The 18,907-nt window shown below is 35.1% G+C and overlaps 1 protein-coding gene across 1 annotated transcript in view; it reads left to right on the top strand.

Moving 5' to 3' along the window:
• LOC121732740 overlaps nt 1-18,907 on the top strand; it is a 44,094-nt gene that overhangs the window by 13,958 nt on the left and 11,229 nt on the right. Inside the window, 15 exon segments of the mRNA XM_042122694.1 lie at nt 2,109-2,238; nt 3,183-3,337; nt 4,148-4,292; nt 4,657-4,814; nt 4,972-5,022; nt 6,463-6,633; nt 7,044-7,435; nt 8,638-8,827; nt 8,829-8,851; nt 9,846-10,116; nt 10,743-10,955; nt 11,183-11,523; nt 11,712-11,988; nt 15,700-15,870; nt 16,147-16,206. Of these exon segments, the coding sequence (XP_041978628.1) occupies nt 2,109-2,238; nt 3,183-3,337; nt 4,148-4,292; nt 4,657-4,814; nt 4,972-5,022; nt 6,463-6,633; nt 7,044-7,435; nt 8,638-8,827; nt 8,829-8,851; nt 9,846-10,116; nt 10,743-10,955; nt 11,183-11,523; nt 11,712-11,988; nt 15,700-15,870; nt 16,147-16,206 (2,748 nt within the window).

Raw genomic sequence — 18,907 nt, forward strand, 5'->3', positions numbered from 1 at the left:
GAAATAAATTATTATTATTATAAATTATTATAATCTCCGAGCATTTCATTTGTGGGAATATGATTGAGTTGGGCACCTCAAAGGAAAGTCTTCCAACAAAGCAGTTTTTTTTTTCATTTTAGTCAGATCAGAACGTGGTTGACATTTGGGCCATTTCGTAGTGTTATTACATCCCGCATCTGTATTGTAATAGCAGAATAAGGGTCCTGAAATTGAATGTATAATCCACAAACTTCATAAATTACGGCTGTTTAAAGCGATCGTATATCATCGAACAGGGTAATATTGGCGTGTATTAGCGCCGGGCTAAATAGCTGTCGCTTAGACGATTTGACTACCAATGTTGATTTATGTGCCAGATTTAATATAGATATCCCCGTATTGACAGAACAGTGTGATTGCTTTGTGATTAGTACGCGTTTTGCGCATGATAACATTAATCGATTTACAGGGTGTAACAAAACTAAATGATAATACTTTAGGGTGTGTACGTGTTCCTTATAGAGAGTTGACGGTGAAAGAAGCAACGCTGAAAGACAAACATTTTTTTCACTTTTGTATGGGAAAACTAATGACGCTGGGGCGCTTGCCCATACAAAAGTGAAAAAAAATTGGTCCTTCAGCGCTGCTTCTTTCACAGTGAACTTCAAAAAGGAACATTTATACACACCGTAAAGTATTAGGTATCACTTAGTTTTGTTACACCCTGTAGAATAATGATCAACATTGAATGATATTGTTTTAAGATTGATTAAACCCTAACCAGCAGATTTTTTAAGTATAATGATAGGTTAATATAGATATAAACAATTTAAGAGTAACATTGTCCTACAAATAGAACAATCCATATTTTAGGCACATCAAATCTAAATACAGAATTTTCGCTGAGGAAATTGTTGTTCGGCTTATCAAAATGAAGCTAATCACGAAAAATTTGCTTGATAGTAATAAAAAAAATATTCTAGGAACCTATTAATAGAATATTATGTAAGTAGACATTTTAATGTAGCGATAGAATAATGTACTTATATTACTTCGCTGCACTTCTGTTACGAATTCACGCTTAAACTGCTGAATTCATTTGGATGAAAAGTGCTATGGATGTAGTTGGAACGGAGTTCCTTATCGCGCGTTCGGGTTAAAGGGGGCTAGACAGAACGATATATTTTGACCACCATTTGACCTCGACACTTTTTATTAGTACCTGCATGGTAGGAGCAGAGGGCGTTGTTAGTAAGTTTTCCTGTGCGTCAACTAGATGGCGTTTTTTTTAGAATAAACAGCGACGCGTTGTTAGTATTCCTGGGCGTCAATAGATGGTGTTTTTTTAATAATTTTTTGAGTGTATATTATGTATTATGTATACAGGTTTTTTGAACATAAGACATAACTTCGTTCTATTCGGGTGTCCCTTGACACCTCTCAAGTTTATTGAACGATTTTCTGCGAGAATGAAGTTGTTATCAATTTCCGGTTTATTAATATAATTGAAACTTCGTATCCGAATAAAAATTCGTACCGTGAACAGACACCTTTACGAGACATTATTTGTTATGAAATCAATATTTAAATAACAAACACAATTATGTTTCGAGTGCATTCAATATATGACTGCATGAATTTTGATGTGTGTTGTAAATGGAAAAATATTTGTTTTATGGTAATTATTTTTGAATAACAAATTCTGATTTCATTTTGAAGTGAAATACACAATAAATATATATTGAAATTTAATTATTGTATTGGATTAGCTTCACCTTCATATTTTAGAAAACAATAAAGTATTTATATAATAATAACAATAAATTATTTATATTATAGTCTAGGCTGCACTCAGGGAGATTTACTATTAACATAAGTATCATGGTTTGTTGAAATTTGAATACAAATTCTACACATTTTCAGTTATTCCCTTATTTTAATTCAAATAACTAGCTAATTATTAAATGTCCGTAAGTGCTGTCGGGAAGCTCTAAACTGCTTCTAGAAGTAGATTCGTAGAGATCTCATTATATTTACGCCAGTTTTATGTGTTGTTACGCAAAACAGTAATTGCTAATTCATTTAAACAGGCACTGATTTTTTAACATGCTATTTTATTTTTTCAGGCTCTTTTGAAGGTGGCAGCGCCTGACATGAATCTGGATTACCAGCCTGATAGCTGTGAGGATGAAGTGCCAGATTTTGACATACTACACTGTCTTACTGGAGGACTGAGGATCACTTATGAGATTGACAGTAAGTTACAGGCTGTTGCTATACAATAGACATGAAATCCACACAAACAAATATTTTATGTTTCGATAGTCCGTTTAAACATAAGAATGTTATGTCTCAAATCAGCGAGAACCTTTTTAAAAGTATCTTTTTACGCGCGAATAGGCATGATGACTATTTTTTTCTTATTGGTAATTGAAAGACCCTTAAAAAATAGAAACATCGCTGAAAGACTCTAATAGCTTAAAAATTCACCAAGATATGACAATTCAAACATCTCATAAAATAGACCTGCTCGAAGCGCTCCATACAAAGTGCTACGAAAGTATGACGTCACTCTTTCGTAGTTTATACGCATCGGGAGAGAACTTTGTTGGATAGGTATATTAAATATTGCGTTTATGAAAGTTGTTCCATAACGAAAGTTGCTTTTAATTGCATAAGTTATCGAATGGTATACAAATATTAAGAAATTTGATTGAAAAAAAAATTACTTAAATATCCAACTTTGCTAAAAAAAATACAAATGCTATCAAGCTGAAATTTTGGGAACATTAATTTTTTACCGTGATTTCTTTACTTTATTAACAAAATTCGCTAATCTTTGACCTTGTCATCATCCCTATTGTGTGTTAGTTTCATAAAAAGCCGTAGAGTAAATTGAAACGTACACTTTGTTTCGCTTCGAAGACCAACAATTTGGCATCATAAAACAAGCCATAATATGGACTCGAGACTATTAGATGAAGTCTGCAACTCCGTTGCGCCAAATCGTTATCGCGCGGGCCGTAGCTGCATTTTGCCGGAATAAAAATGTCTATGTCCTTTCCGAACTTAAATTATCTCCATGACAAACTTCAAATCGGCTCAGGGGTGTGGGCGTGAAAAACTTTTGTATTTTTAATTTTTACCTACTTTGGATATTAAAAAATGCTCAATTTATCTTAAACTCTATAATGATTTAGGTTCTGAAGATACTTGGAAATTACTGTCTACTGAAGTGCCTACTTTCTATTGGGACGGTGTCCATAGTGCCAATTCCCAGAAGATAAAGAAAAAACACATGAGCAGAGAAAATATCATTGGGAATCTATCTGCCACTCTTAAAGCTCGAACTACGGTAAGTCCTAGAATTTATGGGTATAAATAACTTAGGACTTATCATTTCTCACTGGTAAATCACAGAGATGACCTATGTGGCTCAGTGGTGAGCGCGTTGGTAGCTCAAGCCGGGGGTCGCGGGTTCGAATCCCGCCATCGGAACAAAAAGTTTTCATAGTTCCTGGGTCATGGATGTGTATTAAATATATGTATCATATAATAAAAATCTTAAATATATGTATAGAATAAAAGTATTAAATTTATTTCCGTTGTCTGGTACCTGTAACACAAGTCCTTCGGGTACTTACCACGAAGCCAGGCTGACGTGGTGTGAAACGTCCATAGATATTATTATATTATTATTATCACAAAGAATACATAAATTCACACCTTTAATGCCCGTTTTCACCAACCGCATCCTAGCAGCGATTTAAGTGTGTGTTATCTTTTGAGATTAAATTATTATTTACGTGTCACATAGGTACGTCCTTAGACCCTAAGAATATTAGCAAAACATAAGGGTTTTCAAAATGTGCCTGTGTTAAGAAATACAATATGACCTTGAAAGGTCGCTATCTAGGGGATACTTAGCGGTAAGGGCAGTTTGTGAAAACGGGCATAAAACCCTTATATATATTATGTAAGTACTTGGTAAAGCTCAGGTATACCAAAACTTGATAGGTTATTTGATCAAGCTTTGATAAGTCAATAGTAGTCATGATGAACTGTTGACTGGATTCATACTTCGACCAAATAGCGTAGGTACGCAATTAGGCAATAGGTAAACCAATTTCTCTGATAATATTACTGACTTTCTTTCATCATACAGCGCTATCCCATGACGTCAATAACAGTCAAAGACAGCAGGCAGTACGCGCCATACTACTTGCCCGGCATCACCCCGGGCGAGGAGATGGATCTGCTGGTGACGATGATCAGGGATCTACCGCTGAAGAGACCTAAGCCGGAGCCGAGTACGTATTTCACCCTACGAAGATTCAAAAGAAGGGTCTCGTGTTTTATGTTTGTACGATGATGCGGCAATATTGTATTCGCAAGGGTTGTAAAAGCTTTTAACTATACAGGTTGTAATTTTGCATAGCCGAGTTATAGCTTCTAACTTTTAACTATAATAATTATAAAGAAGAAGAGAAGAGGAAGCAGATTGATCACCTAACACCTGCCTGCCGCCTGCTATTCACATTTTACTTAAAAACGGAAAGTATTCAGTTCATTTCAATAGATCTCCTGGACCTTCAAAAACACCTATCCTTCATAGAAATCGTTTGAGCGCACAATTACCCCACACAACTATACCTGTCTTTATCATGTCCATAGAGATACCAAAATGGAAGACATACCGCTGGATCCACTGGGCGCGCGCGCACGGACTGTACGAGGAGTACGCGTGCCCCCGCACCAGGTATCTCAAGGTGGAGGGGCTGCTGCAGCTGTCTGCGGCCCCGCATCTGCTGGGCTTGAGAAGCACCCCCTCGGTAAGTATTCCATTGCTCTAACAGGATTTTTTCCTTACTCAAAGTACGTGCATAACATATATTTTTAACAAGATATTTTCAATAATATTGTGGTCGAGCCAGGCTTATACCTTATTCATTGTAATTATTGTATTCATAATCATAATGAATTTTCTAGATAAATCCAGAGTTTAGAGAAGAACAAGCAAACGCTGGTAAAGGAAAAAAGGTATTCTATAAATACTCGTATTACTAGTTGTCCCAGTGAACACTTTAAAACCTTCCCTGGACTTCTACGAATATTTTAAGACTAAAATTAGCCCAATCGGTTCAGTTGTTTTCGAGTTTTAGCGTTACTAACACAATTGAAAATCCATTTTTATATATATATATATATACTTATAGATTATAAATTGTTATAAATATTAATTTATAATTTATATTAATTTATATTATTAATTAACATTATGATAATTATTACTTATTTTCTCTTCTTATGCAGAGAACATTTCGAAAATCAAATTTTTTTACTGAACATGAGAAAAATTACCAACACACAATATTTCTAATCAATTCTACCACTATTTTCATAGACCATTCTATTTCGATAGTAATTAACAAACAAGAAGTCGCAAAATGATGTTGTAATTTGTAAGTTTAATATTAAGTTCAATCATTGATAAGTTCCCATACTTAAAGTTTATCATGATAAATTAAAAATAAACTCGCTAAAAATTGACCTTTATCAAAATCGATTGACATGATCAGCCGTTTCATTTTGCATTCGAATAACATCAAAAATGTTTTAGAAAAACCCATCAATCACTAGCCGAAATTCCACTGTGTCAAAGGGAATGGAAGCGATCGTTATCTTATTATACTTTGACTTTGACCCCGTCGATACTTTACCAACTTTGAATATTCCCCTTCATTTTGTGGAAATTACAAATTTTAAGCATTTAGGGATTGTCCATTTTTTTTTTATTTTGCTCATTACAAAAACATTTTGAGGAATAAGGTCAGTGATCGTTTTTCTGTATATAAACGAAAAAAATACCTATTAGTTACTTATATTTTTGAATAAATACGTTTAACCTTTGTTTGACCTTCAATGGCGTTAAATTAGCAATAAATTCGACCAACATTACGTTTCGAACTTTTGGTAAGCTTCTCGTATCAGCTTTCACATAATGAGAACTTGCATTTGACGAACCAGCCATTATAAATAAGATTGAAAGGAAATTTAAAACATATGCAGAGGTCAATTGGCGGCCGATGATGACGTCAGAGCGAAACTTTAAAAAATTATTGAGAAAAAACTAGTCAATGAATTTCAAAATTATTTAATTTATATTCTTAAAATACCCTATTTTAACGAAAAAAAAAAAAAAGTACATGTGATTTTTTTTTTGGACAGTGCCCATTGTATTCCGTCAGTTTAAAGGTACTTGTTCAACAATTTTACATTATGAAAAAGGAGAGTTTTGGTTGTTTGTTCACGATATTATATTAATGGGTTGCGTAAACTCAAAACTTATTTTGAAACTTTTATCCTGAAAAAATGATTACGTAATTTATAATATTATTAGCTTTCTTTAGTAGAAAGATATCATTTTTGAACATTTTATGGCTATGAAGTTTGCAGAAATAATAATTAATTTTAAAGCAGGTAGAACCAAAAAAACTGTTAAAAAAGAAACCGGAGAAAAGAAAGAACTCGAAGTCACTGAGGTCAGTCAAGTCGTTGAGGTCAATCAGATCCATGAGGAACCTGAGGAAGTCCTCGTCGAAGGCCGTAGACAAAGTGGCTGAGGAGACAGAGTGGTGTATTTTTGACGTGGTGAGTAGTGTAAAGCGACAGTCTGGATTATTAGTAATCTTGCCAAAATCAAATCAAATCAAAATATTTTTTATTCAGAGTAATTTTTTTACAAAAACATTTCCGAACGTCGATACTAAGGTGCCTACCACCGGTTCGGGAACTAACCCGGCGGTGAGAAGAACCGGCGTAAGAAACTCGCACGGGGCCATCTTTTACTAAAAAGATGGAAAATTACGATTTAAAACATATATAGTGCACCAAGGCTTTAAAGGCCATCCCAGGGTAATAAAGGGAGAGAACATAGAACGATGATATTATTATAATATTTGATCCACAATTAAACCCAGATTGGGGCAATCGAGTTATTAATTTATCTGAAAGAAAAGTTTACTGAATCATTTTATTTAAATAATAATTTTATGTTGTAGATTCAGCCGATGATCAAATATATAGACATCCTATACTTTCCGTCCATGTATTACTTCGCATCGATAGTAAGCGACAATTTAATAAAACCAATAATCATAAGTATTGGACAAGCTAAAACAACACATATAGTAGCACCGAAAGCATCACCAATTTACCTGCAAGTTGATAGTGAAGAAGAGATTATACTGAGAATATCCTTGGAAACTTTAAATCCGACAGTATTCGTCAATTCAGAAGAATACTCACATTGTGAAATAGAACCATCTTATCTGTTGGTGGAGAAGTTCAAATGGTTTGTAGATTTGGACCCGCCAGATGTGATAGGAAAAATAGGGACAATTGGATACGGTTCCACAGAAATAAAGCTGAAGCCTGGAAGACATTTTTGTAGGTAAGTGCTTTCTGGATTTTATTCTTTTCTAGGAATCATTTTTAGAAAATGTCATTTTATTCGTATTTGATCAAATACCGAGCAAAGCTCGGTCAAATTGCTAGTCATACTTATTTGTAAATAACTAGGTGTTACTGGAAATTTGTTTAATGAGAAATCTTAAATTGTAATTTTTTCAAGACAAAAACTACCGCACGTTTTCTCCCGAGTCTTTAAGTATCTCTAAAGTTCTGATAAAAAATATTTTACGGTTTAAACTTGAAGTCGAGGTAACAGATAGATTTTATACAGCTGTCTGTCTTTTATTATTTCGTTTTTATTAATGATTAAATCTCAGTCTCATGGGCGTGTCCAGGTAGGGGCTCCCGCCCCTGGAAGATAAAATGAACGTCAATTTTCCTGGCAAGTGGGAATTAAAAACGTGTTACCTACTCTGCGCAAAATGAAGTGTTGTAAACAAAATATTTTTCAGTCAGATTAATCCTGGGTACGCCCATGCTCAGTCTATAACATATTATCTAGTCTTTATTAAATTTAGGTCTAGCTTTTTTTAATTCATTCTTGGCATTCAATTGTTCCGTGCATTGGCTCGTTCAATAGAGCTAAGAAGTGATTTTTCAATGCCCAGATAAAAAGGCTGATCTCATTTATTCAGTAGATAGCGAGAAATTGGATTTTATATTAATTGACAGAGAGAAAGATAAATTATTAAGATTGACAGAAAATAGTGAATAAATTTTTATCAGAATTATCAGTCTCATAACTTTATTGTTGATGACTTTTTTACTTTTTTTAAAAGAGTTACCAAATATTTTTACTTTTAAGGTAAGATACTTTTTCAATAAAAAATGTATAGAAAATATTTTAAGACTACTGGATTGATTGTGATTAAAAATTGACACAGATTTTGAGTAAACTTTAGACCACTAACGGCCGTTCCCAATATTTGATCTATCTCTGGTTTTGCCCTACTAGAGATAGGAATAGCTCACATTAGACATTAGAGACATATATTTTATGTCAATTGTGAGCTATTTCTATCTCTATAGATAGGAATAGCTCACAATAATTAGTAGGGCAAAACCAGAGATAGATCAAATAGTGGGAATGGCCGTAAGGTAACATGTATATTAATAATATGTGTAACATGACCACTGAATCAACATGTAAGTTTTGTAAACTTATTCAATATACTGTTATAGATTATGGATCCACGCTCCATTACATTATCACGCGATGGTCATCAGCAAATCGGCTCTTGTGGTAGGAAGTCGCGATGTGGTATTGGCTGCAGCGGCTGCTGAATGTCCATGGGCTTCCAGATATTTGAACAACATTGGAGAAAGCTTCTCATCTTTTACACGAAGCAGCAGATCCATGGTGGATGTGATTGGGACGGGAAAGGGACTTTTATAAGTGAGTATTTTTGAGAAGGAGAAGTAAACTACCAAAACTTGAAATAGAAAATAATAACTACTACTCAAGTATATACAACATGTAATATTAAAAGTAAAAAAGTACAATACATTCATGTAATATTCAACAATTCAAGTATATACAACATGTAATATTAAAAGTAAAAAAGTACAATACATTCATGTAATATTAAATAGTTTAAATAGTAGTGGGTGCGATTGTAAGTAAAATCGCGTCAATTTTCCGAAATACCGTAATAATATTAAGAGTCCATTTGATGCTATAAATCTCAAAACTGAAATAATTTGTCTAAATTTGTTATATGCTAACATTTCCCTAATTCCCTAATTTTGCTACACTTTATGTATTTATTATTTATCGTCAAAATATTAACCAATCAACAACGCTGTTGAATACATAAACTCCTGACAAAATCCTCAGAAATCGGACATCAAGCATATTAATATATTTTAGGCAAGATCAACAGTGTAATAAAAGAAAAGTAGTTATTACGTCATGTCAACGTGTTGGTGGCTATGAGACAAAGTTTTGCAATAAGCTATCGGTTCTCACTTTACCGCATATTTCGACCGTTTACCAAGTGATATGGTGGTCATAATATCGGTTAATAAAAGTATATGAGCTGGATTATATTATACTTTACCTAACTATAGACTATATTTTAATGTATTTTAATTTGGAATGTTCATATTAATTTTGGGATAGTATTTTTTTAACATCTCTATAGATTTATGATTGTAGATTTTTACTTTCTATTAAAAATCTATCTATTTAAATAACTCGAGAATGCCTGGCTGGACCAATGTGGCTAAATTTTAATCTAAAAATATTTCTGATAGTCCAGAGAAGCGAATCAAAAGCGGTTTTTATTAGGAGTATTTAGGAGGTAGGAGATGCGATGTTCACCGGGTCATCTAGTAATATAATTTAATAAATGTTAGCCTGTCACCTCTATCAACTAACTTTTTATTAGATCCTACCAACCAGATTTGGAGTGGAATGAAGAAAAAGTAGGTTTTAAGAGGATACACATTCATTGGATGTTCAACCAAGCGCTGCACTCTTTGCTCATGAGGAAACTCGCAGATCCAGAGTACAGGAGCGCCTGTCAAATATTGAGGAGAGTGTTGTGTGATCCCAACTTTGGTCTCCCTCCTAAGCGACCAAGGAGTGAACCAGAGGAGACAATCGAAGAAACGAATTATTGTTGCTGCGTCAACAAGGAGTGCATGGATATACACATGGTGAGTTATTGTCGGTGACCGTGACTGTAAATGTGACCGTTACCATGAGCGTGACCGTGACCGTGATTATGACTGTGACTGTGAATGTAAGAGTACGGTTACAGGGTCAGTTTGGATCAGTTCAGTCCATCAGTCTGAGATTGACTCCAGAATGGTGATGAGTCCGTTAATCAAACGGTTACACAATCATTCTGCCGTCGATCTGGTATCTGGATCCGACTGATGGGTCTGATCCATAAAGTTAATATACCTAGCGGAATAGAGCAACAATCTCGAGCTGTCAAACGAAACCGAAATTGGTTTCATCTGTGTGTAAAAATATATGTACGTATACACTTACACAAGCATGATTGAACATGATTTCTATGAAATTGTCAACGTGCGGCACGTGCCGACTGAACCTCAAAAAAAGAGTGCTGCTGTTATGTATCACACGTCTCTTTTTACCACGCAGTGTTTCTGACAGTGACATCTCTCTTGCTCAGGCCTTTGTTTCTCTATTCCGCTAGGTATATTAGCTTTATGGTCTGATCACTGATGGACTGAATTGATGCCAGACTGAGCGTGTAACCTATGTCTAACTATGATCATGACGGTGGTAACAGTAATGATTTTTAATTTTTTAGCCCCATGTAGGTAACACCACTGGGTATTACAATGCGCCAGATAGAGTTAATGCGTGTCCGATAACGTACGTCATAGGAGATGAAAGTATAAAGATAGCTGAGGAGCTGGCACGGAATAAGGCAGCGACAGTCATACAAGCACATTGGAAAGGCGCTTGGACTAGGAAGTATTTGAAACAGCAAGTTGAAACCACTTCTGATACATTAAAATGTGTAAGTTTGTATAAATTAGATATAATAAACGCTATCCAGATCTAATCCTGGATAGATTAGATCTGGAAATCCATCCAGAGTAAGATAAAACTATTTTTAGTCATGATGGATTTTATAATATCCAGACTAAAACAAAAGCTTCTCAATGGGTGTTAGGCTTTTTGCACCAACAACTTTGAGTGGGAATGAACCTTTATTTTATGACTTTATTGTGTCCATTTTTCCAGATCATGGATACAGCTTTTGCAAATACAAAAGTTTTATCAGAGCTGATGAATGAGTTCTTTGTCAAATTTCCTGAAGCGAGATCCGCTTACTCGGTATCATCGGCGCTAACATGTGACAAGAACCTGAAGGTCTACCCTGGGAAGGTCATGGTTACCGCCCAGTGTCTCTGGATACCGTTCTTCCAATCCACCTTTCACTGCCATGGTCCTGTCAAAGTCCACTTCGATATCAAGAGCCCTTATGTAAACAACCTGCTGGTGTACGATAATGATACAGGAGTTGAGAAGAAACTGGCCTACTCCTCGCATAGGACTTATGAATTTGATCGAAATATAAAAGGGTATATAAGTTTTTACTGAATATGGTTCTTTACAATTAAAATAAAGAAAGAAGAGGGAATCTACTGCTTTTATCTATAGTCGCTTTAATATTGGCCCTAGCCTACCTATCGGATCATTTTTACGAAATAGCCTTTCCATCCATTCGAATCAAGATTTTTCAATTTAAAAGGATCATTTCATCTCACAGGTACACAGTTGTTGGTTACGCACGTCTAAGGGAACCGCAACCGATGGAGAAACCAACCGAAGTGCTCTGGCAACTGACCGTCCTCACCAACATGGCTGATACTTTCCACATCTGTGACAACGGCGACAGATGCCGAGAGCTGCCGCTGCTTTCGGCGACTAAGAGTCGCAGTTACGAAATGTATCTGCCCAACCGACGGAACATACTGTGCGGGCTTCAAGTTTCGGTGAATAAACCGGAGATATTGAGCTTGAGAGTTGCACCATCTTTTCCTGAGGTAAGTGCTTAAAGGGTTCCAATAAGGTATGTTCCAAACGCAAAATTCTATTAGCGATGTTATAAGAATATTATTATATCGGTGTCTGTCTACTAATGGGTCTTGTTAACTAGTACAATTTATTGGCAACCCCAATTATTAGGACAAGCATAAAAATGGGAAAAATTGGTGTTGTATTGCTTTATAAAAGAATTATCTCAATGCATAACATTAGTTGGAAAAAAACCTTTCTGTCACGTTCTACAGCCATGTAGACAAATATCCCTTTTATGCGTTAGCCTTTCGAGCCAGAATGCTAGTTTTTGGGTCATAAATTGTAGGAATCAATGTTATTTCAACTGTCCTCGTAAACTTACAATGTCCAGACAGTAAAAGTTACGGCGCAACGTAATGGTCGCTAAAGCCACAATAACCTACAATGTAACCTAATGAGCTATTATAAGCCTTGAAGCTTTAGTGGCAAAAACAAAAGCAATATTATTTTTATTTCATAATGGCCGCAATTTTGTTGCACTGAAATTCATTCATCGCAGAAGAATTACTGTTTAATACTCTGGGTTAAAACTGTTACTGTCCTTTACAAGGGCTAGGAGTATATTTATTTTTTAATCATCAAAATCGGTTCTGTGGTTAAAACTTGAATGAGTACATGATCAAGGTCAACAGACTGATACACTTTCGCATTTATGTTATTCGTTCGAATTGTAAATTGTTTTGAATGTGTATTTTGTAAAGGTCTAGTCAACATCTAGTAGGTTTTGCTCTCTGATGCATCAGAAGTCAATATTATATTTAATTAATGGAAAAACTAGCTGTCCCGGCAAACGTTGCTTTGCCATAATATAAATCAAGTATTTCGCCCATATTATTTTATTGAAGTATATAAGTATGTCACCATGGTAACGTCCATCGCTATCCCGTCGCAAAAACAATGGTCGCCGTCAGACTCGTGTTGTAATAATTTACTATTATTTATTCAACAAATGCACTTATCTTATATCTTTAAACGAGTAATTCTTGTATATATCTATATATACAAGAATTACTCGTTTAAAAAATTTTTATATATATATATATATATATATATATATATATATATATATATATATATATATATATATATATATATATATATATATATATATATATATATATATATATATATATATATATATCCGAGATTCCAATTATATATATATATACATAATTGGAATCTCGGAATCGGCTCCAACGATTTTCATGAAATTTAGTATATAGGGGGTTTCGGGGGCGATAAATAAATCTAGCTAGGAATCATTACGATTATACATTAGGAAGTAACACGAAGTCAATGAGTGTTTGCTATACCGAGCAAAGCTCGGTCATCCAGGTACTCAATATAATATGTACCCAGTAGCCGGTTCTCAGACCCACTGAATATGCATATAAAATTTGGTTAAAATCTGTAAAGCCGTTTCGGAGGAGTACGCGGACTAACATTGTGACACGAGAATTTTATATAAGGCTTAGCGTAGAAAAGAATATTAGGTTTAGAACCCGCTTCTTTATGTAACTTATCAGCTATAAGCATCTTAATTGATTGAAATCCACTAATGCTCCATTCAAAATGAAATCCCCAAAGATCTACCGTAGTATATTTAGCGGTAATAACGTGCCAGTATTTTAGCTGCATTAGTGTTCTAGATTCGGCAAATGAGATTAGCAATAATCACTCGTTTGATCTGCAATTTAACTGGATAGCAATTTGTAGCTGTAATCAACGACAGGTTATACCTGGTACACATTAGCCTTAGAAACGCGCGTATTGCTAGTGCATACTTTGCCTAAGGCTGGGGCTATAATCCTGAATTACCAGCGTTTCGGTTTTCTGATGTTGGTTCAGTGTGACATACTATAAAAGAAATCAGCGCCTTGGAATGGCACATTAAATTAAAGAAAAATGCGATTTGATCCCCTTTATCAAGATTAGCGAGCTAAGCATACCAAAAAAGAACACTAAAAGATTTTAGGCACAAAATGTTAGATCTTTTCTCTCTCTCTCTCTCTCTCTGTGTAAATTAAATTAAAGACACCCTTTTTATGGTAGCCATTCTAAGAGTGCTACACGCAATTAGTAACTTTGAAAAGACTATTTGAAGCTTCGCTGCATCTTGACAAAACTGTAATGGGGCTCCGAGGTACGCTTATGTTTTTAATTGGCTAATAACTTCTTTATTTTTAAAACGCACACGTTTCTGCGTTTCAGTTCATCCGATGTGCACCCACCCTTGCCGCTTGATTAATCAGTTCTGATTGTGGTGTTGCCATCAATAATTAATAATATTACGTGATTAACCGAGTACTCTGTCAATATTGTTGTCAGTGTCAACAATTGGAATTGGTGCTGTCAATAATTTCGGCCAAAACTCGGACTAATTATGTTCACGTTATTGAATTCTATTGCTAACACAAATTATACTCGCTTAGTCAATAGCTGGTTGCGGTTTTTGGGTAATCTGTTTCATATTTGGAACACGAATTGCGTAATTTGATGTTCAAGTCGTATAGCGAGCGTTGGGTGGAGTTTGTTCCATTTTTTACACTGGCCACCTCTATTATAAAATTACATTTCATTAACCTATAATGTTATCATAAGAAAAAGACAATACTGGTATAGTTGGTAATTCAAGTATTTTTAGTTTGGTTTAAGATCCTTTAAAGAATATGCATACAGACAGATAACAGAAATCGACGTTACTGTAAACTATGGTCTATGCTCCCAAGTTATATGATCTAAAAATCTACCAAACATTCCATTTGTTCCTTTGAAATGTAATGCATATCCTGTTGAGTTGTTATAAGAGGGGAAACCGGGTACTTTCGTATTCCATGTGCATTTCATCTCGCGAGATCTCATCCGCAGTATATTATATGCTGACGCGGACATCTTTTTAAAAATGTTCGTCTTTGAATAACAAATCTTGGGATTCATGGAGTTTGTTTTTGAAGAAGGGTCTCAAATAAGGCTCTTATTAAGTGAGGTCTTTCTTCGAAACTTTTAATATTATAAGCCCACAGTTTTAAATATTTTAACAACATTCAGGTTACTTTCGTTTGTGTATAAAATATGTAACTTGAAAGAACCACCTTCGTTGTAAAAACTACAGTAAGTATATATCCTGTTCAACTCAAAGTATTATACCTCAATAACCATCGAAATCGGTTAAGCGATTAAAGAGTTATCACATAGACAATAATAAACTTTATAATGTACCATCGAGGAAGTTGATTCCTATGCAATTGACAGACCAACGTTATTTGGTCGAATATGTCAATTCAATGTTAATTGTGATCTGTCAGCTGGGTTTGACGTAACGCAACCAAACTACTTAGGTCCCCGATTTGCATAGGAATCAACTTCTCTGATAGTACATACACATCAAGAACAAAATTAAATAATTTGTATTCACAGTGAATTATTTTACAAAACTGTTTCTGAACGTCTGAACTATGGCGTCTACCACCGGTTCGGGAACTGGGGTCATCTTTTACCAAAAAGATGGGAAAAGATTTTTCGCATTTGTAATCATAACATAATGTATCGATCATAGATCTTTCAGCAAAAATTTATAGTAGTTGTATTCTTATAATATGAAGACGTATCCTATAGCAAAACGGACGGGTTTTCAAAAAAAATCCGCACAAAGCCACTGACGACCTCAATATTTTCAGTTGAAACTGGAAGCCGTCATTCGCACCAACACCGAGGATCAAGTGGTGGAAGTGGGAAGGTGCAGCGGGGAGGGCGAGCTGTTCTGGCCGGCCATACGTCTGGAGCCCACCACTCCGCGGAGCCCGAGGGCGAAGCCTCCGGCGTCACACTACAGCCTGTTCTCTGAATCGGTAAGATATTATTTTATTCATTGAAGATTTTATAGTTTTTTTTTTAATTATTGATAATATTAGCAACAACATTTAAAAAAAAGTGAACTGCTTTTATTTTAATTTCTATTGATATTTTCAAGAACCGACCGTAAAATTATTGGTCCGACCAGTAAAATAAATTTTGGTTTCCCATTAATTAATTCAGTTTTTTACTTGCATTTACGAAAAAAAATATTGCCTTTAATTTTCTATCACTCTATATTTTAAGACTATCTTGCTTTTTATTTCTTGTAGGCAATAAAAGCTAAACATTCCAAGTCGAGAACTTCTGCCAAGTCTTCAATATATCAAAAGGTAAGTTGAGAATTTTCAGAACCAACCTACATACTACATAGTCCTACAGCAAATCTTTTGAATGCCAAACAGACCAATTGAATAAAAAATGGGGTTGTTTTGGATGTGCAAGTTCCAAAGTAGCCGCAATTTTTTTAATGGGATATATAATATCACTGCAAAGTTTTCGCATTAGAGCAGAGGCAGCACCAGCATAAACAGTAAACCTTCGATCACTATGAATATACTAGTGATCGAAGCAGTAAACAAAAAGTTTCATTCGACCTTTGACTGATTTAAGAATATAACGACGCGACGTGTGCAAGATGTCGGAGTTTGGTCGGATTATATTTTACTAGCTGTTGCCCGCGACTTCGTCCGCGTGGACTTCAGTTTATAGCGCGCGATGTCAACAAAATTGGTGTCAAAAGCTTTTATAAAAAAAAACCCTGGTACCCCTTAAATCAAAACAGCTGTGCAATATGCACATAATATTTCATTTTTTTAAATTAAACTTTATATTATATGCCAAATTTTAAAGCTTATTTAGCCCCCCAATTACACAACTTTACCCATAAACTATTTATCATTAATAGGTTTAAGGTTATGTCACTGTATATAATATAAAGTACTGACTTATTAAATAACGTAAAAAAGAAATAACAATAGAAAAAAATTCGGAACTAGAATGTATGATGATACCACCTCTTATAGAAAGATGTTGGGCAAGCGTTAGCGCGATGTAAGAGACGCACGGCGCCATTTAGTACGCATTTTTGGAACTAGAATGTATGATGATACCACCTCTTATAGAAAGATGTTGGGCAAGCGTTAGCGCGATGTAAGAGACGCACGGCGCCATTTAGTACGCATTTTTGGAAATAACTTAATTTGAATAAATTTTCGTATTTTCACCCCCTTACAAACCTTTTTTCCAGTAAAAAAGTAGCCTATGTCCTTTCTCAGGCTTTACATTATCTGTATACAAAATTTCATTACAATCGGTTCGGTAGTTTTGGCGTGAAAGCGAGACAGACAGAAAGATAGACAGACAGACAGAGATACTTTCGCATTTATAATATTAGTATAGATTGTATGTAGTAGTATCGCTCTCTGCTCCGACATTTGCATAATATTCCATCATAAATGAAGACACGAGTGAATGAAGTTAATAACTAAAATTTAAAAAAAAACTGACGTTTCTTGCATTAACCCATCAAGCCCCATAAGCTCATCGGTTAGCGAGACACAATTAGAATAATGTCTAAGCACACTAGGCCGAAGTCACGCGGCGTAAATTCCGCATGATTACGCACGGAATGTAACGTAATGTAACAGCTCGCCCCCCCGCTGCACCTTCCCACTTCCACCACCTGATCCTCGGTGTTAGTGCGAATGACGGCTTCCAGTTTCAACTGAAAATATTGAGGTCGTCAGTGGCTTTGTGCGGATTTTTTTTGAAAAACCGTCCGTTTTGCTATAGGATACGTCTTCATACTATAAGAATACAACTACTATACATTTTTGCTGAAAGATCCATGATCGATACATTATGTTATGATTACAAATGCGAAAAATCTTTTTCCATCTTTTTGGTAAAAGGTTTTCCCGAAAAGTTCCCGAACCGGTGGTAAACACCGTAGTTCAGACGTTCGGAAAGAGTTTTGTAAAAAAATTCACTGTGAATACGAATTATTTGATTTTGTTCTTGATGTGTATCTACATTATAAAGTTTATTATTGTCTATGTGATACCTCTTTAATCGCTTAACCGATTTCGATAGTTATTGAGTTATAATACTTTGAGTTGAAATTGCCGACGACACACTATTCCATCGCGTTCCGTGATCCGTCCATATTTTGTATGCGTTTGACATTGCAGACGTAATTTACGCCTGTCGCCACGTAACTTCGGCCTAGTGTGTTTAGACACTAACAATAGATTTCCAAGAATCCAAGATCGAATTTATGAATAGCTAGGTATATTTTGCTAGATTATGAAATAGGTATGTTACAGTGATTGTTCAAATTATAGGAGAAAAAGTGAGTCGCTCTTATGTTGTAAAATGTTAGTTTCCCGGTTCATCCACTCACGACGTCTTCAAATCTAAGTTGAGATTATGTTTCATGATACTGTTTGACTCACTGAGAGCTGATGATGACGACGCCTCAATATCGCAGATATTTACATTGCGAGGTCCTTATACGGCGTGTCCCAAATTTCATCAAACGATCCACTTTGTCGTCAAAGGACTATCGAGTTCCTTGCCTCATCGAATTGTTATACGCCTATAATATTATCGTCTTGTGTTGTCTTAGGGTCGCTTCTCACTGAGATGCGTCGAGACGTGACGCGACGCGATGGACCAAAATTGCAATATCAAGCAAGCTTTATTTCAATTTTAATTGTCTTTAAAGAGTCTCAACTCTCACCTTGTTGAGTATCGTTTCAACAACGAGACACGACGTGATTGATTTTTAAGGATTTAAAATTGAACTTTATATTGCTACCAAGAAACTACAATAATAATTGTTACAATGCTTAGTTTGTGGTGCACCTCGCCACAATAGACATAATGACCAGTAGTTCGACTGCAAAGAGACGGACAGGTTTCAATATCTGTCAAATTCGTCGGGTTTCACTAGGATTATGAACGGAATGTGCGTCGCGCTGGCTGATATAATAAATTTTTAAATATTAAAAATAAAGTTTTCAAAATTGG

Source organism: Aricia agestis, chromosome 12 (assembly GCF_905147365.1).
Source record: "Aricia agestis chromosome 12, ilAriAges1.1, whole genome shotgun sequence".
NCBI lineage: Eukaryota > Metazoa > Arthropoda > Insecta > Lepidoptera > Lycaenidae > Aricia > Aricia agestis.